Source organism: Diadema setosum, chromosome 6 (genome assembly GCF_964275005.1).
Source record: "Diadema setosum chromosome 6, eeDiaSeto1, whole genome shotgun sequence".
Classification (NCBI taxonomy): Eukaryota; Metazoa; Echinodermata; class Echinoidea; order Diadematoida; family Diadematidae; genus Diadema; species Diadema setosum.
Genome location: NC_092690.1, coordinates 19,136,828 through 19,162,244, shown reverse-complemented (window position 1 = coordinate 19,162,244; position 25,417 = coordinate 19,136,828). Strand labels below are relative to the sequence as shown.

Sequence of the window (25,417 nt, the reverse complement as noted above, 5' to 3'; positions counted from 1 at the left end):
CCAAATGAAAGGGTGTACAAAGTAGCTAAAAATAAAAGGGTTATAGAAATTGTCCTGCCAGTTGAAAGGATGTACACTGAGCTTTGAATAAAAGGGTTTTAGAATTTGTCCTGCCAAATGAAAGGGTCTACACTGAGGTAGGAATAAAAGGGTTTTAGAAATTGTCTTACCCATATGAAAGGTTTACACACATCTTTGAATAAAAGTGGTATAGAAATTGTCTTGGCAAATGAAAGGGTTTACAATGAGCTAGGAATTATAAGGGTTGTAGAAACTGTCCTGGCAAATGAAAGGGTGTACAAAGTAGCTGAGAATAAAAGGGTTATAGAAACTGTCCTGCCAAATGAAAGAATCTACACTGAGCTGGGAATTAACGTCGGACGATCGTCATCCCTAATTGTACGTAAACTCCCGACCGACCTACGTTTGTGCCTGCAATTGCGCAATGCCAGACTCGGTGCTATATCCATAAACGTGTGGGACAACACTGCCACTGAGACACGTGTGTGTGTGTACGCATCATACACAAACATTGTGACCGCGAGCTGCGTTGATTGGATGAGAGAGGCCAGAAGACGCATGGCTCTTTTGGCCTCTCTTCATGGGCATGCGCACCGAGAGTGTGCGTCCATTCAGAAGCTCTTGTGGCTCGCTCGGACAGCCATTTTTAGGTCAGGAGATTTGTAGCACAGAACTCTTGTAGTCTAGAGTGTTGCTGACCCACTGAGCCAGCACTATTCTCATTTGGGGTCACTACATTTGATACAAAATGGGGGAGGCAGCGTGTTGCGTTTGTCTCCGTGCCACACAAACCACTCGCCACGATTGTAAGGCTTTAAAGGGTTGTAGAAAATGTCCTGTTGAATGAAAGGGTCTACACTCAGCTGGGAATAAAAGAGTTATAGAAGTCGTCCGCCAAATGAAAGGGTCTACATCGAGCTAAGAATTAAAGGGTTATAGAAACCGTACTGCCAAATGAAAGGGTGTACAAAATAGCTGGGAGTAAAAGGGTTATAGAAAATGTCCTGCCAAATGAATGGGTTCATGAAGTTGCTGGGGATTAAAGGGTTATAGAAATTGTCTTGCCCATATGAAAGGGTTTACACAGACTGGGAATAAAAGGGATACAGAAATTGTCCTGCCTATTGAAACGTTCTACACTTATCTGGGAACACAAGGGTTGTTGAAACTGTCCTGCCAAATGAAAGGGTGTACACTGAGCTGGGAATAAAAGGGTTATAGAAACTGTCCTGCCTAATGAAAGGTTCTACACTGAGCTGGGAATAAAAGGGTTATAAAAATTGTCTTGCCCATATGAAGAGTTTACACAAAGCTGGGAATAAAAGGGTTATAGAAATTTTCCTTCCAATTGAATGGGTCTACACTGAGCTGGGAATAAAAGGGTTAAGAAAATTGTCCTGCCCAATGAAAGGATCTACACTGAGCTGGGAATAAAAGGGCTATAGAAGTTGTCCTGCCAAATGAAAGGGTCTACACTGAGCTGAGAATAAAAGGGTTATATATATGACCAAGGAAGCAATGAGTGCTTGTATGTAAGGCAACCAGGGTATTGACAGCTTCAATAGAAGTGTCTGCAAAGGACTTGGCAACAAGAATAATTGTACCTTGCCTGCAGGCACAACCGCTGCCACCAGGGACCTTGTGATTGCCAGCTTGCATTCATATCTACTGAGCCACAGCAGCTTCTCGATGTCAGAATGATCATGATTTCTGCTTCATAATCATCTATGGCTTTTATCCAATAACCCTTTTGTGATTTCCTAGATGGGACTGATGTATCAATTGAACTTGAGGGTTCCCCGTGCCGAGTCATCAAGCAGCCGCCAGGGGTGGCATTCGCCCTCAACTGCGGGGGGCCGACCTATGAATCCCTCAACGGGGTGGTGTTCAACGACAACCAGACTATGTTCCGAATGGATGGCGACAAAGGTATAGTGTATTAAAATGGAGTGTAAGGTTAACCTGTCTAGTGCTTGTCCCTAGTACTTTTGGTCTGAGGTTTGTGGATTATGAGTGCTGACCAGTAAATGCATATGAGGCATTTGTCCTAAGTTTGTGTACGATCAAGGGTTCTACTCCTGCATTCAGTTGAAGTGCATGGAGCAATTTCCACCTCAGCCTGTCAACACCCTTGATACATGGTAATTGCCCAATTTGCATGTTCAGCTCGCCAAATGGAATGTTCATACTATTCTACCTTTAGATGCATTTTAAATCTTATGCATTATAGTAGTTGAGGTTCATCTTTAAAGATACTGAAAAACATACTATAAAACACAATATTTTTGCGGCATGAAATTTTCGCAAATCGGAGCCAGTGGCCTTTTCCACGGTGCGAAATTTTCACGAATTGCCTCTAACATTCAATGCATACAGTGTGGACAACTTTCGCATGCATTTCAATTGCGCGAATCTTGGCCCTCACGAAATTCACAAAATTAAAATGCACGCGAACATTCCCTGTTTTACAGTATGTCGATTTCTTCTCATTGTGTTTTCTGATAAATGTTTTCTCTGACGTAGACGCTAATAACTTTTGTCTGTGCAGGACTGCAGTGTCTTCGTAAGTACTACCCGTGCACGTCCGCCGGGCGAAACTTCCACGCCATCATCGGGAACACCTATGACACGTACATGCACAGCTCCATGAACTGCTCCCACAACGGTTTCCAGAACGAAGTCAAGTTTGAGGTGAGGTCTCTTTGCTGTGAAGAGTATTGAGGGGTTATTGTAAAACAATGTGATGAGATTGCATGGTCCTGTGTTGTGATGTCTGCATAGCTGCCATCTATTAGTAGGATTTAGTACATTGTATCTATTAGTAATTTCAGCATACAGCTGTATGACTACTGTTTTGGCCTCATGAAATTCTGCATCATTAATGTTTTGTTTTGTTTTGTTTTCCTTTTCAACCCGTTGAGGACGAGTCGCCGAGTATACTCCGGCAAGTGTCTATGGGATATGCGTGTTGTAGCAAAATCAGACCGTCCTTAACGGGTTAATGTATTGTGAGCTTCTCTCAGAGCAACCCACTGTTAGTAACTTTCACTAGAATGATTAGAAAATTGTACACAGACATGTTGGCAACTGTGTGCAAGCTGGTTCGCAGCTTTTTATTGTTGCTGATTTGTGCCACAGTTAAAAGAATTCCCTACCCTTTCATGCTCAGATGCCGATCCCTCCTGGTGACTACACACTGAGAATCTACTCTGTCGCCGAAAACCTGATGCATGCTGATATTCGGGACACTGCTGGCACTTTCACCAGTAAAGTATGTATCACTGTTCTTAATCCTCTCATAATCAACATCTCAGAATGCTACTGACATTTGTTTGTGACTAAGCTGCTGCTAATGGTGATGGCAAAGTGAAAGACGTTGTCCCACATTTTAGGGGCTCAATTCAAACAACTCTGCAACTTCTGTTGACTTGGCTGTGTTATGATAGTTTTATCAAAATGAATAAAGTCAATCAGTATGTTTGCCAAATTTCCATTGATTGCATGGCAAAATGGAAATAATGTTTACATTTTGTCAACCAGACTACAAACATATATTATAAGTTTGTGGTTTGGTTGTTTGTTTTGTTTGCCTTTTTTCCCGGTATCTAAAGCAAAGTTGCATTTTTTTTTTTAGATCTTCCTGTTGCTCCAGTTGTATTATCATTAAACCTATTGAAGATAAGTAGATTTTGCTATAACACACATTTCCCGTAGACAACTGCCAAAGTATACTTTGGACCAGTGGAGTGAGATGAAAATGAAAATGACAATGATAATAATGATAATAATAATGATAATAATAATGATAATGATGATGATGATATAAATTACAGTTGTGCTAGTATTTGGTACTAGTACTTTTACTTCTCATATCTGTACTAGCAGCAGTAGCTTTCTGACAATAATTCTGTTAGTTCTTATGAACGAATATAAATGAATGCAAGCTTAAGTGTGGATATATATACTCAACGATGGTGATAGTGGTGATACCCCTTGATGAACAGGATTTTATATTCTCCTTGAAAAATCCTTAATTTCAACTGAAGCTTGTCAGTAATTAGTAATTAGTTTTGACTGATGTATCGCGGTCGTGATTTGGCAAAAAGGTGTATGTCTGAAAAATATCATGTTTTTGGTTTTTACCATTTGGGGGGTTTTCGATGCCGAAATTTTCATGTGACCAACTTTCGTAAGTCATCGATCATTTGTTTCCGAGATACTTGGGGCTATCTCTGTATTATTTTATCAATTTTCCTGCTTTTGATTAGGCAAAAGGGTGTATCTTTACATACACCCTTGACGTACAATGACGTACCAGGATAGAGAACTACATGATTTGGCAAAAGGGTGTATCTCTAGATACACCTCTAACCGCGCACGCTGGGGAGCGCTTAAAGATTTGGCAGATAGGTGTATCTTTAGATACATCCATCTGCCGAATGAATCATGAATTATAGTTGCGAAGTATGATAAGGCAGAAAGGTGTATCTTTTATACTCTGTGTATATTATATACTCTGTTGTTTATACGTGCTGCTGGCATGTATGTGTACCGTTTCACCGGTCGGTGCGGTGGCGGGCCATGCTCCTGACTTAAAACTGGCAGCCCGTTGCACTGCAGAAGTTTCTCCTTGTTGCTAGTCGGTGAGTAGATAGAACCTAATATCTAGAAGTTCAGATCTAACGTTTGTCCTAGACTTCTATGGCCACTTCTATGCCATTAGATGCGCAGATTCGTAAAATCTAGCATTTCTGTTGAAATGACAGCTTTTCCGGCAAGTGTGGCTGTGGGATGAGAGTTCTCTACGCTTCAAAATGACAGTGATCCCTGCACTGTCCGTGCTGTGCACTGCATGTAGAAGCCTGTACATAGTTAACTATACACAGCCCAGTCGCTGTACATGGTACGTCGCGACAGGGCTGTACGCGCGCGACCACCAACCACTAGGACAGCGACGTAATCGTATTACGATAGCTTTGAATTTTGATACTTAACATCATTTTTGTCACCTCAAACTCAACGAGTATACTTTTCAATATTTACTCTACATCTTATGCTATCAGTATTCAAATGTACGCAATGAAACTTACCGAAATTGATCATCATATCCAGCATGTCCACACCGTACACAATCTTTCACGCCAGGCCTAACTATACACAGCCCAGTCGCTGTATGGTACGTCAGATTGTGTACGGTGTGGACATGCTGGATATGATGATCAATTTCGGTAAGTTTCATTGCGTACATTTGAATACTGATAGCATAAGATGTAGAGTAAATATTGAAAAGTATACTCGTTGAGTTTGAGGTGACAAAAATGATGTTAAGTATCAAAATTCAAAGCTATCGTAATACGATTACGTCGCTCTCCTAGTGGTTGGTGGACGCGCGCGTACAGCCCTGTCGCGACGTACATGTACCATGTACAGCGACTGGGCTGTGTATAGTTAGTACATAGTGTAATGGTGTGCTGTGTGACTGTAAGATCGGCTACCCATTACGCTATGCGTATGGGGCTGTTACCTAACAGACATTTAGTGGCAGTTACACACAAAGGTCTAGAGAAAGATGTGTCCATGTCTTTGGAAATGATACTTGGATGTACTGCTCAAAGTGCTCAGTGGATGCAAACAGTTAAATGATCCTACCTGAATTTTCACATTTATTGAATTTATTGCAAAAATTGGGAGCAGCATGATAACTGCGTTTTTAAGAACAGATACATGATGTGCAAACAACTGCCTCTTTGTTTGCTAAAGCATTCAGTAGAGAAAACAAACGAACATTTTGTCGAAAAAAAGGGGCACAAAGCTAAAAATATGATGAATCATCTCATTGGAAGTAGAAGTTTTTGGAAAAAAGGGAGGAGAAGGAAGAAGAAAAATTCTTCAGCTGTAATCCTTAACCATGCATATCCATGAGACCATGTTTTGTTAATATTTAGACTCTAGGGTGAGTTGTAATTTGCGCACATTTTTCTATGTTTGATGAACAAGTTGTGCATCCTGATATTTTTCTTTATTGTTATTTTTTAAATCTTTTTGTAATAATGAAGTAAAGATTGTCAAGAGTTAACATTTGATTAGAAATGGTCTCACATACACCCTTCTCCCTACAAAATTTCTGGTATATTTTGTTATCGTTTAATTTGGCAAAAAGGTGTATCTCTATACATACACCTTTTTGCCAACTTAAATGCACGATTTCTCACGGTGCATGAGAAGATACACCTTTTTGCCAAAATAGCGTGGGTCGCAGTCCCTGTAAACGTGATTTGGCAAAAAGGTGTATCTCTATACATACACCTTTTTGCCAAGTTAAATGCATGATTTCTTACGGTGTATGTGAAGATACACCTTTTTGCCAAAATAGCGTGGGTCGCAGTCCCTGTAAACGTGATTTGGCAAAAAGGTGTATGTCTCTAAACATGCTAAAAGTGCTAATTCTGAAGTATTCTTTAAAGTTAGATGCAAGAAAATTATCAGGAAATGAAATTTGAAGTGTATACTAAATCATGGAATTGAATCCCTGAGCGTTGCACAGTTTAGGTGGCTTCTACGGTCAAGGAAACTGCCAAAACTTTAAAGTCGATTTTCTCGGCTTTGTAGTCGCTGTAAAACGGCAGACATACACCTTTTTGCCAAATCACGACCGATCTGAAGTAAGTATCTTATTTGATTAAAGGATGAGTCCACCTTCACATACATGTGGATTGAGTACAGTAAATGCAGCAATATTAGTAGAACACATCAGTGAAAATTTGGGAAAAATCAGACCATCTGCTGCTGGATGAGAAGACTACTACAGTGTATGATGTCACACACATAGAACGATGTAAGAAAAATATAGAGAATTTCACAAAATTTTTAATTTTTGCAAAAAGTGCACAATTCCTTGACGTGTCACTGACATAAGGGTAATATTGTTCCCCCTGCCTTCTGAAAGAGGCAAGTCAAGCATTTTATTATGCGAGAAAAAGTGAAAATATGTGGAATTTTTTCTTTATATCGTTCTACACATGTGACATCACAAGCTGTAGTAGTCTTCTCATCCAGCAGTGACTGAGCAGAAACTTCAAAAATTCATAACTTTTGAACGGATTGTCCGATTTCCCTCCAAATCTGATGCGTTCTGCAGTGAGCGCCCGTTGTATCGAAGTCCTCGGGGCCGGCAATTTTCTTTTGTTATATCGAAATTTTGTTATAACCATACAAATAATAATAAATAAAAAAAAAAACAGAGAGAGAATAATGTTGTGACCTGAATTTTTATTTCAGTGTGACCGGAATTCCATTATAACCGTGTTTGTTGAAATGTGAGTGCACTGTACTAATATTGTTGCATTCACTCAATCCACATGTCTCTGAAGGTGGACTTTAATTGTCCTTTAATGTGTTAGCAGTAAGTGGCTTATTCAACTTGATTTAAAGTATTCATTGGATGGTTATGATGTCTGATATCTTTATAGATTCGGAGCCAGCTGAAAGCAATCAGGAATGATGTAGAAGGGCTGACTGGTAAAACTTGTGAAGTTCCCCTCTCAGTCTCAGGAAATGACGGAACATGCATCTATTTCAACACCAGTAAGTGAGACCTTGATTTGAGTGGTGCGTATGTCACAGTAAACAGTTCAATATTGAGTGACCGCCAGCATGCTGGAACAAGGAATTTGCCTGTCTTTTTTTTATTATTTCTCTTTCTTTTTCCCCCTGCAATTTCAATGATAGGTGGTACTTGTATTCTGACAGTAGCAAACCCCCCCCCCCCAAAAAAAAAGAAAAAAAAAAGAAGAAACAAGGCAAGAAAAAGGAAATATTCATTATGGAGACAGACATCTCAGTGGCAGAACACATTCAAACATGTGGACAACTTCCCCTCCCCCAGACAATCAAATAATCATTGAAAAAAAAAAATGGCAGTAGCAGTGATTTCCTTTGCTTGTTAGTATGTACATGGTCAGCATACTTAGATCAAAATAATAATAAAGAAAAATAATGTGTTAGCACCACAGGAAACAGAAACCTAAATGAGAGATAGTTATAAAAGCTTTGCCAATGAGGATATGAATATGGCATGGTCTATAGAGGAATCGCTGAAATAATAAAACAAAGCAGGCACAAAGGTTACATTATGCTCACATTTTGTCAGCTGAGAACAAGAAGGGCACTTATTGCATTCTAAGATTTGAGTGTGAAAAAATGAAACAGTCAATTTCCATAATTAAGGCGAAATTTCTTTTGTACACAACCAAAGAAAACTGTTTACCTTGCGTGAGCTTTCTCCAACTGTCTGAAGGCAGACAGTCAGACAGACAGTAGGCAAAAGCTCACGCAAGGTAAACAGTTTTCTTTAGTTGTGTACAAAAGAAATTTCGCCTTAATTAGAGAATCACCAACCAGATCATTTTTAAATGTTTCTCATAGATGGTGGTGATGTCAGGCCATCTGCTCTGCTTGTATATGACAAAAACTTTGTGGAACCCCGCTTGTCTGATGAGGAGAAGACAGAGGAAAAGAAGAAGAAACAAGAGGTAAATTTAAATCTCCTTTTATTTTTTTTTCTTTATCTTTTTTCTTTTTTCTTTTTTTTTTTTAGAGAGGGCTTAGAGATGATAGTCAGTTTCTTTTGCTTTGTTGGAAGCAACTTTGTTGTTGTTTTTTTTTTCATTTATGATGCTGAAGACGAGTGATATTAATGAAAATTTTATAGAAATCACATTGATTCTATCATTCTTTGTATAATTTTACTCGATCTATTATTCAAAAGCAAAACTTTAAAGGGATGGTGTAGTTTGGGCTGAGATGGGGCTTCAGGTTTCCAATTTTTTTTTATGTGAGATGATAAGAAACCTCACGTGAAATGATCATGAAGAAAGAACATACATATTTGTACAATTGTAAGAAGAATTCAAATGATTTGATGAAAAATTGTTTTGAAATGGCTTAGATATCCAAAAACAAAGAGGTCCAAATAAAAGGTGGGACTCACCTTTTATTTAAACCACATTGCTTAGGATATCTCAGCCATTTCAAAACCGATTTTCATCGCACAAACTCAACTAAGATTATGCCATCCCTTTTTATACATGTAGTGGAAAGGTACTTTCGGAGTCTCATAACTCTTTAACTTTGTTGGTCTGCTGTATTTTGGTTTTGGTTAGTTTATGTTTGCTTTTTTTTTTTCTAGCTTGCTGACAAGCTGCTCCCTATCAGTCGATCCTTTGTCATGAAGGAGATGAAGATCGCTGGCTGGTCGGCAAACCTTCTGCAGAATGCATCAGGGGAGGTCAGTTATCTGATATTTGAAAAAAAGAAAGAAAAAGAGTATAAACCACTGTGTACTGTACATTTTACTCGCTTTCAAACCATGTTCTACTTATAAGGTAGCCTGAAGAATGGAGATCACTACAATTGTACGTACCTTGCTTTAATGAAGGAAGTTGGGAGCAGAACCAGATCAGATAGTTTCTTTGTTGCAGAAGGTGTATTGAGCAAATAAAATGTTTGTTTTCTCTAGTTGGTATTCAAACCTAAATGGGGATGAAAGTAGTCCTCAATGCTATTGAGTACCAGTTTCATTATCATCAATTGCTCAAAGTGCCTCCCTAGACAAAGTAGCAGATTGAATTTAACAGAATTTTGACATTTAAATTTATGAAATTCTTCCGTTGAGAAGTTTTTATGCAATTGATTGACAAATTGCCCTACATCGACATAAACGTTGATGTAGGGCAATTTACGTCACTGTAGGGCAATTTGTCAATCAGTTGCAGAATTTTTACCATTGATCAGTTTTGAAGGAGATGTTTTAAATTAGATTGTGCAGTTTTCCTCACATTTTTTCTTTTTTTTTTTTTTTTGGTGTGTAATCCTAAGAGAACTACTAACCTTTCTGCTTTTTCTTAATCCCATACTGTAATTCCACATTTAAGTGAATCTTCCCTCTTTAAATTGCACAGATTGGAAACATGTCAGTATGGAACTATGGTGGTGACTTCAAAGTAATTGCTGGTGGGGATGGTACGGAGAAGAGTAAGTTGGAGTTCTTGTGTCTCTTTTGCAACCCTAAACATTTGATTTGCTTCATCAGCTGGTACTTTAGAGGTACGTACTACAGAGAAGAGTGAGTTGAAGTTATTGTATCCCTTTTGCAACCCTAAAACTTTGACCTGCAACTGATTGACAGTACCCGCTGCATGCTATAAGGATTAGAACCAACACTTGCTGTCGGGCGGAAGCTCGGTGGTCTAGTGGAGATGACGCCTGTCCGGAGATCAGGAGGTCGTAGGTTCGAATCCTGCTCGAGTATGTACACCCATGATTTTTTATCATGGCTGATACTAAAACACTGATCAATTCAGTGCTTATTTATGTTGATGTAGGGCAATTTGTCAATCAGTGGCAATGAAAACATCTTGGCGGAAGAATATCACAAATTTGAAAAAAAAAAAGCTTTGATATGTGTTATAATATGGTACTTCAAAGGAGCTACAGAGAAGAGTATGTTAAAGTTTGTGTTTCTCTTTTGCAACCCTGAGAATTTGATTTGTGTCATGAGCTGGTATATTTCAGAGGTAGTTAATTCGGACTTTTCCTCTGATTAATAAAACCGGGAGTGTCCTTTTTCTCTTGCCCCCAGTGTTTGTGACGTCTTTCATGCAGTGTACCAAGTCACAGGATATTGACCTCACCCAGCACTTCTCTGAGAAACATCTGGACAGTGCCCCAGAAATCCAGGTACTACACAGTGGATACCAGTACAAATGATAGTTGCCATGCAAACCGAGCTGAGATGTGCTACTTTTCAGGATGCCACAAACAGCAGATGTATTATTATATGAGCGTTGATTCATACAGCAAGTATCTGTATTCAACCCTTTATATGCCAACATACATACGTAGTTGTCACTTGCTTTGCTGTTTCACTAGCATTCGGGCTAATGCCTGCCAAACCAATTCTAACACAGCAGTGCGACAGTATTTTACAACTGCAGAGTAAATACACTGGAAGATTAGCATGCTGGCACAATCCCCACTCACAGACAGTAAGTGGTTTCCCCAATAATAGTACCAGCTGGCAAAGAATTCTATCCAACAGATGTGCCGAGTGCCAGTTAGGTACAATTAAAGGTGAAACAGGAGAAAGATTACTGCGCAAGCATAGATTACAAACCTTGAAACCTATATCCTTAAGTTCGTCATATGTGTGTGTTTGTGTCCATGTATATTTTTGTTATAACTTGAATATTTCAGTTGAACATTTCCTTTCAGTGTTTCATTCCCTGCTGCTGCTGTTGTAGTGCTCCAACAAAAAACGTATTCATGGTCTCTTGGGTCGGCCTTCCACAATTCATTCGGTCTGTGGCTTAATAAAGGAGACCTCCAGATGAATTTTAGATTTTTACATTTTAATAACTATAAATTGGTAATACTGGGCACAGACTTTCAGAATTTATAGTGATTGGGTAAGGAATGAGAATGTTGTCAAAATTGGTAACAACTTACAACTCACCATAGGCATGCATGAGTAGGGTCTCAAGGCAGCAGAACAAAAGAAGAAAGCATGCATAAATTCTACACAGGTGAACTTGCTAAGCATGCTGTACTGTGATGGAATTTGTCTTCTACACTTCTGAACTTTGTGAGCCTCCTGCCACCATTTCATCATCTTTGTTCAGTGCTGTTTGTTTGGGGTTTTTTTCAGAGTATTGGTTTCTCAGATCTAGGAACTAATAAACTCAACAAATCTATACATGGAGCAGTAGATTTGTGTACTACATGATATGAAATTATGAAAATTGTCTGGAATTCCTCCCCATTAAGGTGGGAGAATCTTTTCATGAGGGCTGCAACCAGGGCGGTTACTACTCCTTCACTGTGTATCTGTCGGACGCCAACGGTGAGGTGATCTCCAAGCAGTCAACCGGGATGAAAGGGAGCATCTCAAAGTCCGGCTGGATCCGGGAAAGCTTCAACTTCCGGGACTATGGTCCCGGCGTTCGCATCATCACCTTTGAGAGTTCAGGTACAGGAAATGAAAATGGAATGCACATGTGTATTGCAAAACATTGTGGAGATGGTGGCTGCCTTTTTTGCTTCTATTCGACTGTTATGCTACAGCTGGGAGACTGAAGATATGTGTGTCTATAATATCAAGGTTTAAACCTAACTAGGCCGGGCTATTTAGGTAGATGATACGGCTGGGGGGGGGGGGGGGGGGGGGGGGGGGGAGGGGGGGCCTCCCAGGCCCCCCTCCAAATCTCGGCCATCGACTGTGCGATCGCGACGAAAATTGGCACACACATTGCCTATGACGTAATCTAAAGTACCATGAAGTTAATCTTTTTTAAAATTATCATTTATGCTGAATTATGCTAATTTATGCATAATGATGAATGAAATCAGACAATTAGTTATAAATCACTAAATAAAGCTCAAAACAGGCACATTTTTTGTGTAGATATTCTTTTTAGTGTCCTTAGCAAATGTAAGAGAAAAAAAATTGTGCAATCAGAAAAAATTTCCTAAGTATTTTATTGTTTTTTAAATTTCTTATGTATTTCTTTGTTTTTTTCAACTTTATGTCTTTCATTGCTTTTGCGATGAAATTTGTCCATGACATTGTTCCGAACAAGAAAATTTGTTATTTATTGATTTTACTCAATAAAACCCCAAAATAATCATGCTTTTATGAAATTTGCTTGTAAACACAGTTTGCATTGAAATTTTACACAAATTCACGTTTTTGAGCAATTTTTGGTCTGACATGCACGTACATATTTATGCGCAACTTAAGAACTGCGCACCCGGGCATCGCAAATTTGGTGTCAAAAGATGCGGGAGACTTGAAAGAAAAAAGTCATGAAACATCGCGGCGATAGCTTTTCGCGATAGCGATACATCGCGCGAAACGTCGAGGGGGGGCCTCGGAGCCCCCCCAGCCTAGTTAAGGTTAAGCTAAAAAATAAAGATAAAAGAAAGACATCAATCCAGGATTCTCCAAAATTTGTATGATCATCATCTCATACATTCTTTTTTTTTTTTTTCTTGTAACCCAGCAATTATAACCTACCTGTATCCATGCTAGGAATGAGCTGAAGCAGATTTCCTTTTTGCCATTGCATCATAGTTCAGAGCTACATGTCTATAGATATTAACCCATTGAGGATGGGCTGATTTTGCTGTAACATGCATTTCCCATAGACTCCAACCCAAGTTTTCTTGGGATTTGTCCTCAATAGGTTAAACTAACATACCAAAAGGTAAAAACTGTTTGTTTGTTGTAAAAATTCAATTGTAATTCTCTGACGCCATAACAAAGAATCAACAAATTTTAAATGTCCTGACACAGGCAAAGATGACAAGTACTGGGGTGGCCACTTCGGGACACGGATGTCAGCTGGCTTCGTGCGGGTCAAGAATGAGATCAGCCCTGCAAACGATGACATCTTTGATGATGTCGAGACTATGTCCGAGGAAAACCGTGGTCGCGATATCACCACCTTCTTGAACCAGCTGGTTGCAAAACACAAGAGTGCCCTTGATGATATATCCTCACAGAAAGGTAGGTAGGATGTTCGAGCCCATGCCAAGCCCGACACGTTTGCCCTTCAGCAAGGCACTTTATCCACATTGCTGCTCTCCACCCAGGAGTATAAATGGGTACCCGGTAGGATGAGAAAGCTTATGTTGGTTGATCAGCATGTGCGCGCCTGTAAAAATGGCTGCGACTGGCTGGAATGCTCCCCAGGGAGTGGAGAATGAGCACTGTTAGTGCTGGTTGGAAATAATGTATCCAATGACCGGGGTAATAATAGTCTGTAAAGCGCATTAAAACCCTGAAGTGTGTGAAATGCGCTATATAAAAACCAGCTATTATTATTATTATTATAGGATGTGGCCAGCCTGACAACTATAAATGAAGAGTTTGTTTGCAAAAACCGATAAGTCCATTTTTGAAGATTTTGAAGTACGGTCTCTGTCGTAAAGTACAAAATAATACCTTTTAAATGATATATTGGTCACTACAAATAAAGGTACATTTTTGAAGTTATGGTCAAAAAAAGCAAAAATTTTCTTATTATTCTCTTTGTTTTTCTTGACCTTTAATCGCAAATATCTCCATTTGACAAATATGGACTTATCGGTTTTTGCAAACAAACTCTTCAAATAGTCTCACATACCTATATCTATGTCAACAGCAATCTGCACCATTATACTGCAGACCTGTTTATAGCTGTACGATTAACAAGACACTACAAGCTTTCCAGACCACCTTCACAAATCTTTGTGATGCAACCAGAGTGGTACAAAGTATATAGTGTGCATTATGAATAACATTGTAATATGATTATACTGGATATTACCATGAGAAAAATTCAGTATATAGACCAAGCTGAAAATAATGCCTACATAGACTAGCTATATGCAAACATGTATCTGACTGTATTCACACGTATGCTGCCAATTGTGGTGTGCTCAAAGCTATTAAACATATCTACATGTACGTAATTAAACTTTATGTAATTTCCCATTCAATCCCCCCAAAAAAATTGTCTGAGAAGAAGTAAAAAAGGAATATGATTTTGTTTGATATAATCACTATAAACGTAGGATGTTGTCAGTCAATCTAATTGTCTAATATAATATGCTAATAGTATGAGACAATGATATACACACTTATTGTAGTCCTACCTATGATTGTGAGATATTAACATTCAAAGGTGCTTGCTTTAGAGTGTCTAAGTACTGATAAGTGACATATACACGTAATATAAACCCTTCAGCTTCTAATGTTTGGATGCACTTGTAATTCATCATCCACTTTAAAGAACACGAGAAACCCAAAAAGAAGTCTCAAGCCCAGGAAGCTGCCGTAGCTTTTAACACCACTCCAGGTGACTTCCAGCCAGGCAGGATCGCCACGCGCCTCGGCAAGCGGGAGATTCGCGTCTTCGTCTCCAGCACCTTCCGTGACTTTGGCGAGGAGCGGGAGCTGATCATAAAGAAGGTGTTCCGCGAGGTCAACCGGCTGTGCCTGGACCGCGGCGTCTTCTTCACCTACGTCGACCTCCGCTGGGGCATCACGGAGAAGGACACCCAGGATGGGAAGACGATTGCCATCTGCCTCCGAGAGGTAAGATGTGGTCCCAACTTCCTTCTGTCCCACCAGCTTTTAGGTCACATTGCATTCATATGGGGTCAAATCTTTTGCTTTGCTGACGGCGCGTTCACATGGTGTAATCCTGTGTGTACCAAATGGGTTTAGCTTATTGGTGTGAAACGATATGTTAGACAAGCTAATATTAGACCAAGTGAGTACAAAGTACCTTTAATATACAAGGCATTTGGAGTACTCCAAGGGCACTCCTAAAGAACACTAAACTCTGTGTGGGCAAGTGAAGAGGCTCTAAAAGTGCTCTGAGATTACACCCCTCATGAGGCTAGGTTTTCAAGTACTTTGGAAGTAGTACCCAGTATGCACTTTGCATGTGCTCCAAGTTCCCCTGTGAGCAAATGTTAATATGGGTTCCATGACATAATTGCTCTTGTGACAATTACTCCCATGAAATATCTGCATACTATTAAAGGGGATGGCTAGTAACTGATCAGTGGGAATCAGTGGGAATGCTGGGGGTGATTGTTCCAATCCTTGTGTGATTCATTTAAGAATACATTTGTTGTGTGAAAATTATTTGCTTCAGAATGGTCTCATATTCAAGTAATGTGCAGTTTAATGTTAACAATCGCCCCGTTACTGTACAGGCATGCTAACCTGGAAACATTAAATTGCACATTACTTGAATAGGAGACCATTCTGGAGCAAATAATTTTCACACAACAATAGATATAATGTACTCTTAAATGAATCCCACAAGGATTGGAATAATCATCCCCTGCCCAGCATTCCCACTGATTCCCACTGATCAGTTACAAGCCATCCCCTTTAAAGCCAAACATACATTATAAATGCTACATATACGAATGCACCCATAGAAATAACCCTTACCCTAATCCTAATCCTCACATCAAACTAAACCTAAAACCCTATCACAACCCTAACCCTAAAGTCCTTTGCAAAAATACATAGTCCCAGAGCAAATGTTGTGTCACCATTACAATGACAGCTACATATGTATACCTCTCTCAGCCACTTTGTGATGTATTGGTCTCAGCAGGCAGTCACTCTCTGTATGAACAAATTTTATATAACATTTCAAGACATGCATATATCAGAGTGCTTCAGAAGCGCTCCTGCCCTTGACCCTGTGTGAAAATGGGGCATTACATTGTACATGGGATATCCACAGAGCTAATCTACCCAGATGTGTACATCGTGTAGATGGGGTACCCAGTAGTAAGCTATATTCATCTATCATGGTTTAATAGCCCTTGTGCTTCATGAAGTAATTGGCCCAACTTGAATACTACCAAGGGAGTGGGTACAGTGCATTTGCAGGGATGAGGTTAAATCCAGTAGCTTGGATAATGATGTGTTATTAAACAACTGTGAAGGAGAGGTGCTAGATGAAAGGGGTCTAGGGCAATTACCCCCTGGGCAATTACCCCGCACCCTTCCCCTGGCCCTAATCCTAATCCTAATCCTGAACCTAACCCTAACCCTCACCCAAACTCCTAACCCTAATCTTTACTCTTACCTTACCACTGACCAGTATTTGGCCGGGGGGTAATTGCCCTCCGGGGGTAATTGCCCGGATACGGATGAAAGAAATGATGGCAATCACTTCATAGGCAGATGCATATAGTCTCTTTTTCTGTTACTCAAAGCATTTCTTCAAAATTTTATCCTCAGATTGACAAGTGCCGGCCATATTTCATCTGCTTGGTGGGCGACCGATTCGGCTGGAGTCAGAAGGAAGAGAAACCGGATGACACCCTGAACAAGAGCTTTGACTATGCCCAAGAGAATCACCGCGAGCTGTCTTGGATTGACGCATACCGCTATGGGAGCAGTGTGACCCAGGTGTGGACTTCACTGTGTTTTATCTTGGTTAAACCTGTTATGTACATCTTTCCAAGATCCTACAACTGTTTGTTAAAATTCAGCTAGTTCCCAAGAACTACACGTATATTTTGATATTTTTATGCCTCCGCCACGAAGTGGTGCCGGAGGCATTATGTTTTTGGGTTGTCCGTCCATCCGTCCTTCCGTCCGTCTGTCCGTAATGAATTTTGTGGCAAGCATAACTAAAAAATCTTTTGAGGTATCCTAATGAAACTTGACATGTATGTGTATTAGGGGGTGAAGTTGTGCCTATCAACTTTTGGGTGCACATGCTCAAGGTCAAAGATCAAAAGGTCAAGGTCAAATATGTAAAATTTCACTATTTCCTCCATATCTATGCATTGGCTGAAGATATTTTCTTGAAACTTAGTGTATGCATGTATTACCCAATTAAGATTCTATGGTGAAAGTTTGGGGTCATGAGGTCAAAGGTCAAAAGGTAAAGTAAAAATATTAAAATTTCACTTTTTTCTCTGTACCTTGGAAATTGTTCAAGGTATCTTCATGGAACATAGTATATATCGTCGCTGGGGTGACAAAACCTTGTATCTGCAATTTTGGTGAAAATGACTTTTTTTGGATTAATGGTCAAATAATGGGTTAAGTGATGTCCTGTCCACATCCCAACTGTCTTACTCCATAAACTTATGAATGGATCAAAGTCAAGTTAAAGTTCTTAAATCTTTAAATACATGCTCTCCTATTCATCCAATTAAACCTAGGTCAAGGAAGGTGAACATTCAACACATTTGTGACAAACTTGTCATTTTAATATTTTGCCAATTTTGTGAAAATGTAATCACACATTGTCCACATGTACTGTAGACCTATTAGGAGAACCATGCATTATGGCGGAGGCATACCAGTCGCCATAGCGACATTTCTAGTTTCAGTTAAAATGATGTTGATATCAGGGTTCATACAGGTCATGGAAAACCTGGGGGGCGTTTCATGAAGGAACTTGTCGGATAAAATGTCCGACAAGTCAATTATATCCGACAAGTTCAGAGAAATCAGCCAATCAGACTAAAGAATTTCTCCAAACTTGTCGGATATAATTGACTTGTCAGATATTTTATCCGACAAGTTCCTTCATGAAACGCCCCCCAGGAAAGACATGGAATTTAGTCTAGTCTTTTTCCAGTCCTTGAAAGTCATGAAAAACTGATATTTCCATCAAAAGGTCATGGAAAGTCATGGAATTGCAAAAATTATAGAAGTTCATCTGTTGTTTGTGTGAGAGGTGTATGTATTCCCATTGCTTCGCTTTGGTTTGAGATCAAATTTTGTTAAAAAAAGAATTGTGTAAAAGTCAGGGAAAGGTCGTGGAATTCTGGTTAAAATGGAATTTAATTCATGAGAAAGAGTATGAACCCTGTGATATTATCATCATCATTAGTTGTTGTAGTAGTAGTTTAGTAGTAGTAGTAGTAGTCATAGTAGTAGTGGTAATAGTGGTAGTAGTAGTAGTAGTAGTGGTAGTACAGTGAAACCCCGTTATAACGAGTTCGGTTATAACGAGGAACCGCTTATAACGAGGTGATCGCGTCGGTCCCGTTTTCCTTTGCGTGTAAACCTATGGCAGAACGAACCGGTTATAACGAGTTCGGTTATAACGAGATTCCGGTTATAACGAGGACTTTTTCGGCGCATCGTGATAAAGAAAAACATAAGAAATTTGATCGGATGTAACGAGGTACCATTTCTTGACTTGCCGCTTTTCAAACACGAGACAAATGAAACATTGAAAATCGAATTCACGCTATCCATGTCTTTTTCACGTTTTGCAGAGAACGGTTCCTTCCATGTTTTCTTCTAAACCACGCAAAAAACAACACATTAATGCCATTCGATGTTCCTACTAAATTATTAAACGTAATCACTCGATTTTCTTTTTCGCGAGATCACACGCGTGCGTAATGTTATAGGTCAGACCACAGCGCAACAAGGGAAAAAAGATAACGCACTCAAAAACTTTTCATGTATAACTCCGACACTCGTGGCAAATATGGAAATTCGAATGCGTGTTCAACTCAACATTATATCCTTTCCATTTGTAGTCCTGACTTCAGTTCTTTTGCTGGTTAGCAAATATGAGTGTATGATTATAGCCGAAATAATTAATGAAATCGCGATCTCGCCTGGTGACAGTAGCGTTAAAATAGTTGAATAACGCAATCCTGTCGCAATTTTTTTAAGAACGGATGGATACAATGCGAAGGGATTTTCGGCAGATGATAAAGAACGCATCTTTAATCCTTTCGGGCGCAACGATAATACATTGTATGAGATTACAGCCGAAATGATTCATGAAATCATCGCATTCCCGCTGGGCACCAACAGCGTAAAATAACCTCGCAAGTTACGGTAAACGACGCACGAATGTTACTCTGAAATCATCGCGATCTCGCCGGATGACAGTAGCGTAAAAATATAGTTGAATAAAGCATGTTTACCTACTTAATCGGTGTTCAGAAGAAGAAACAAACGTATTTAACAATTTGAATAGATCTGGGTTTGTTCATTATCACAATTTTAACAACGCATTTCCCAATTAAGATTAAACAATCTTTCTTTCAAAATGGTCTACGAGTAACAGATTTGCGTAAAAAGGATCACAACCTTCTAAATTCAATCCTGGCGCTTATTTTTCAAGCACGGATGTACAAAACGCGAAGAGATTTTCGGAAGAAAATGAACAACGCATCTTTAATCCCTTCGGGTGCAACGAACATACATTATATAAGATTACAGCCGAAATGATTCATGAAATCATCGCATTCCCGCTGGGCACCAACAGCGTAAAAATACCCCGCAAGTTATGCTAAACAACGCACGAATGTTACTCTGAAATCATCGCGATCTCGCCGGTTGACAGTAGCGTAAAAATAGTTGAATAACGCATGTTAAGCTACTTAGTCGTTGTTCAGAAAAAGAAACAAACGCATTTAACAATTTAAATAGATCTGGGTTTGTTCATTATCACAATTTTAACAACGCGTTTCACAATAAAGATTTTCTTTCTTTCAGAATTGTCTATGAGGAACAGATCTGCGTAAAAAGGATCACAACCTTCTAAATTCAATCCTGTCGCTTATTTTTCAAGAACGGATGTACAACACGCTAAGAGATTTTCAGAAGAAAATAAACAACGCATTTTAATCCTTTCGGGCGCAACGATCATACATTGTATAAGAATACAGCCGAAATGATTCATGAAATTATCGCATTCCCGCTTGACACCAACAGCGTAAAAATACCTCGCAAGTTACGGTAAACAACGCATTTTATACAATGTGATTTTGATATAATATAGGCCTATACTTCAAGAACATAACGTGCACTATTATGCGAAGAGATTTTCGGAAGAAAAATAAAGAATTAACCTATTTCAACCCTGACTTTTTCGCCTAATTCACAAATAATTTCCCTTTATTCTCTCGATAGTAATGATCCATAATTGTGTAATAACAACGCAAAGGATGTTCTTAACTTTCATTGTTGGGTATATTATGACGTCGTGCTTATGTTTTTCTTTGTTTTGATGCGTACGGTTAAAACGAGGTACCGGTTATAACGAGGTAATATCGCCGGTCCCACGGACCTCGTTATAACGGGGTTTCACTGTAGTAGTAATTCTTCGTTGTCTTCTGATTTTACTGAATGACTGGAATGCTATGACAGCTGAATGTGCATTTTGAGATCATTCCTCAATTGTTTTATTTTTTTCCTCACATGTTATCTAAAATACACAAACTCTCAAGATGTAGGCCTACCAGAAGCCCAAGTCTTTATCAACAAAATTGGATTTCCCCAAACTTGATTTCTATACTTCCATGGTCAGATGTTGAAGTACAAACAAACCCAGCATGCCTTTCCATCCTGTAACCTCTGATCACCATAACATCTTCTCTTTCTCTCTCTCTCTCTCTCTCTCTCTCTCTCACAGCTGGAGGTTTTGCATGGAGCCATGAGGCCCCATGTGGACATCCGAAAGGATCGCGTCAGGTTTTACGTCCGGCAGTCACGAGTTAAGAGGGATGAATTGCCCCCAGCAGAAGACAAGGAAGCCAAGGTGAGTCGGCTGCTTCACTCAGCTGAAAGACGTAACCTTTAATCCCTGTGTCTGGGTCATAGGGGTTGAAGGTCAAAGTAGAATGTAAAATGTCCTAGATGCATTTCATGCCACTTCAAATTCACTCATAGATTTAACACATCACTGTTGGCCGCACAATGTTTATGTTGCATTTCCAGAGCTTGTGAACCATTACCTGCGTCAAACCTCAAACCTTCAAACAACATATTACCTGCGTATGGTAGAAAATAACAGAGGTTTGTTTGTTGTTGTTGTTGTTGTTTTGTGTTTGTTTGTTTTTCATTGTGACCACCTTTCTGAATATGCACACTGCTTTATGTGACCACCTTGAATTTACCCCCAAAGAAAACACCATTTTAGAGACCTCAAATTATCGTATGATTTCATAAAATTTTTATTTTATGAAATCATATGATAACTATAAAATTTTAATAAATTTTTATTATCCTTTGTTTTTATTCGCTGTACTGTTTTATACCGCACTTCTTTATTGATGGTTCTTGTAGTTCCATCATGCACTCTACTGCACTTCATGCAATGTAATGCACTTTGAGAACCCAGATAAGTAGTTCCATCACTTTACAAACACTCATAATTGTTTTTATTATCATTTAACCCATTCTCGGCGTCACCGTCACTGTTCAGGAGGAGACGCAGTGGCACTTTGACCGGCAGCAACAGCTCAGGGAGACAATTCTCAGCTCTGGCTACCCGTGCAAGGTATTTGAGGGCGCCCTTGATGCTTCAGCCATGATAAGAGAAGTAAGTACAGTCTGGGTATCTATGAAAGTCCACACCCTCATGTACGTGTATTGGAGTGATGCCATTGAAGAAGTAAAGAGTACTGTCCACCTCCTGTGCCAGCCTTGTGCGGATGTTTGAATTGTATGTGACATCCAAGAAAAGCTCTTTGTACAGCTGTGGAGAGTTGTACAAGTGCAGCACAAAGATATCATGTGGGGGGAGGGGAGGAAGCTACACACTAAGGACACTGCATTAGTGAAATGTCATCGTGTACAATATTTACTCTTTTGGAAATGAATTTCTGTGTAATGTAGATTTCATCTCGCAGATAGTGTGTGCTACTTTTTTTGTGTTCATGTGTGCTTTTATGATACCATTCTTGGGATTTATTTTTCATCATTGTTAATGTATGTATGTTTATTTATGTGTTTGTATTCAAGGATCTGAAGCAGTGCATCGATGAAGACTTTCCCCCTGGAACCAACCTTACTCACCTTGAACAAGAGAGGGAGGCACACTTAGCATTTGCCGAGGCGAGGAGGCGTGTCTACATTGGTCGTCAGGAATATTTTAACGCCATAGATGACTACTTTTCCTCCCACAAAAAGGTGAGAGATTGGAGCTCTTGTTTCCAGGGTGGTAATTCTTGGTAGGATACAAATTCTTGAGAGAAAATATGTGACCGTGCACCTCAAAACGAACATAAAGTCGCACACACTGATTTTGCGTGAGGACTGAAAACAAGTGAAATGGGTCAACCTAGCGAACTTGACTTTTTCATATTTTCTGAAAGAGCAGGTCTTCTTTTACATCATGCTAAAATTTGGTATCATAAAACGGGCAGGAAAGTGTGTTTTTTAGCAGTTTATCTCGATTATTTTCGGGAGAATAGTGTGATTAGGTGTGTCTTTAGAATCCCTTTTTCATTTCTGAAAAACCTTGTCCACACTCTTCACTTTCAACTCTAATAACTTTTGATAGGATAGCGCTACTGCTTTGAAAGTTGGAATCAATTATGGACAGAATGTGTTAATGAGGCATGCTCAATTTCAGTTTAATCTGATAATCCCTTCATTGTTGTTACTCTGATGGTTTACATCCTGTTTTTTGTCCCATCCATCGCACAGCCAGCACGGTTTGGTAAAGATTAAGCGCATGAATAGACACTGTACTTCAGAGCATCTTTTCTCCGTTCACACTTTTCCTGAGTTTGTGCTTTCTTTCCAATATTTAGATAGGTTAGGAGAGTCCATTTGATTTGAGTTATACATTGTACATCATTTTCAAGCTGAAAGTCTGCTCTTTCAGAATATGGTCTTAACTAAAAATTCATGTCTGGTGACTTTTTGTTTGTTTTGAGGTGCAGGGTCACATATACGGTGTATGTGTTCTGAGAAATTACTGTCCAGAAAAGGCGGCTTGTCATTTCTGTGAAAGTGGCACCAGATTTCAGACATTACATATACCTTTCCACAGCACTTTATACCTCATGGTTTTCTCTCAGCAGAAAATCAACCAGTTGAGGACAAGTCCCCATACTCGGGCAGATGTCTTTGGGAAATTTGTGTTGTAGCAAAATCAGCCCATCCTCAACGGGTTCAAACAAAATAGCAAGTGTTCGGGAGTTTGGTTCCTGGAAATTTTTTTCAGAATTCTCTGGCGAAGTGACTTGCGACATGAAATTCCTTGCTAATATCCATTCCTACACAGACTGTAAACATTGTTCTTAAATCATAACATATGTTTTTTGTTATTTTTTTTTTTTATTGTTGTGGTCTCAATAGAAACCACTAACTATTGTTGGCGAGTCTGGATCTGGGAAGTCTGCCCTCATTGCTAATTGGTCGGGTCGATTCCAGGAGAGCAACCCAAAGGCCTTCCTCTTTCTACACTTCATTGGGAGCTCAGCAGAGAGCGCCTCCTACCTCAATCTCCTCAGAAGGTTTGTTTTCACCAGTGAAGACTCAGTTTGTCATGTTTTTTTTTTTGTTTTTTTTGTGCAACTGTTAATTGTTTAAACATCTTATTTTTATCTATTTATTTCATTTTATTTATTTATTTATTTTTTTTTTTTTGGGGGGGGGGAGGGGGTTGTGTTTTTGTGTTTTCGGGGGTGGGTGCCAATTATATAGCAGGTTCATGGGATATGACAATTTCCCAAATTGCAATACTACTGTAAATGTTTCTTTTGTAGGAAAGTTAAAATGCTATTTTTGGATAAAACAACAACAACAACAAACGAACAAAACCCTTCTTAGCCCCAAAAATACTGCAGGGTTGTTTACAAGGGTTGGCACCCCTGCCTTAACTTACTGCTGAGATGCAATCGTATGTTCAAGTGAAGTTTGTTCCCTGTGACTTGAGAAGGGGCCAGGTCGAAAGCTTTTTTGACTCATTGAAGACTACATGTAGTCCCAGATATTATCAGGTTGGGGTAAGTGGGAAATATGTGTTAAGAGAAAAATCAGGCAGGGAAAGCAATCACATATAAGGACTTCACACATCAAGAACAGTCAGGGACGGGTTAGGGACACAGAACAAAGAAAACAAGAGGGGAGGTGGGAGGTCATGGGCAAGGAGCCCAACAGGTAAAGGGAGGGGGATTAAAACGGGAGGGTGGACAGACAAAAGGCAGAGGAGGGTCAGTGATGATCCCAAGGACCATGGGGGCAAGCAACCTTTGCAGGATAAGGATGAATAGGGAGGCAACATCAACAAAATTAGGAACAACAGAGGGATAAAGAAAGGAAAAGGATGAAATAGCAACAGCATGGGGGAGGGTGGCTGAGCAAGCAGCGAGCCCTAAAAAGGTGTACCAAGAGGAGGCAACAAAATGCTCCCACCCTCCCCTTTTGTTTTCTTTGTTCTGTGTCCCTAACCCGTCCCTGACTGTTCTTGTTGTGTGAAGTCCTTATATGTGATTGCTTTCCCTGCCTGTTTGTCATTTTGCCTCTGACGAAGATTCTGCTAAGATCGAAAGCTCAGGCCCCTTTTGATTCCATTTCACTCCATTGGCTCGCCACTATTGGATAAGCAGTTTTCTTCAGCCTTTTTTGCTACAAGAGAAAAATCAGTCTGCCTTCAATGGGCTGATATCCTGGATAAATTTCCCCATCTAAAGAGGACCATACATAAAGTAACCAACACTTTGACATGGCATGATGCTATGAACAGATTGTCTGATTTCCCTCAAGCTCACGCTGCACTCTCTGAGTATACATTACTATTAAATGTGTGGAAAATTCCTTTTACAGATTGTAATGATGTTCATTCAAAGGTTTTTGAACATCTAACCACTTTGCTTTGTGGTTTTCATCAGTGTATCACAATCTCTGACATAATTCATGATGAGTATTTTGTTGCCACCATGCGTAATCAGTTTTCACTTTGCCTTGAGTGTTATCAGTGTCATCGTTATTACCTTAAATACTCTCTCCTTCCCTCTGACTTTATATCCAACTGTTTGTCTGTCTGTCTTTCTGTCATTCTGTCCACCTGTCTGTTTGCCTGTTGTTTGTCTCTCTGTCATT

At 39.5% G+C, this 25,417-nt stretch overlaps 1 protein-coding gene and 1 non-coding gene across 2 annotated transcripts in view; both read left to right on the top strand.

Annotated features, from left to right (window-relative positions):
• LOC140229605 (uncharacterized) overlaps window positions 1-25,417 on the top strand; it is a 54,534-nt gene that overhangs the window by 16,397 nt on the left and 12,720 nt on the right. The window contains exons 7-22 of the mRNA XM_072309849.1: window positions 1,786-1,950; window positions 2,570-2,712; window positions 3,191-3,292; window positions 7,491-7,605; window positions 8,446-8,552; window positions 9,209-9,307; window positions 9,981-10,053; window positions 10,661-10,758; window positions 11,845-12,046; window positions 13,373-13,585; window positions 14,853-15,157; window positions 16,835-17,005; window positions 20,997-21,122; window positions 21,789-21,905; window positions 22,328-22,495; window positions 23,672-23,829. Coding sequence (XP_072165950.1) covers window positions 1,786-1,950; window positions 2,570-2,712; window positions 3,191-3,292; window positions 7,491-7,605; window positions 8,446-8,552; window positions 9,209-9,307; window positions 9,981-10,053; window positions 10,661-10,758; window positions 11,845-12,046; window positions 13,373-13,585; window positions 14,853-15,157; window positions 16,835-17,005; window positions 20,997-21,122; window positions 21,789-21,905; window positions 22,328-22,495; window positions 23,672-23,829 — 2,362 coding nt within the window. The remainder of the gene's footprint in view (window positions 1-1,785; window positions 1,951-2,569; window positions 2,713-3,190; window positions 3,293-7,490; window positions 7,606-8,445; window positions 8,553-9,208; window positions 9,308-9,980; window positions 10,054-10,660; window positions 10,759-11,844; window positions 12,047-13,372; window positions 13,586-14,852; window positions 15,158-16,834; window positions 17,006-20,996; window positions 21,123-21,788; window positions 21,906-22,327; window positions 22,496-23,671; window positions 23,830-25,417) is intronic.
• Trnas-gga (transfer RNA serine (anticodon GGA)) lies at window positions 10,258-10,330 on the top strand. The gene has a single exon. It is a non-coding gene; the product is annotated as a tRNA-Ser (tRNA).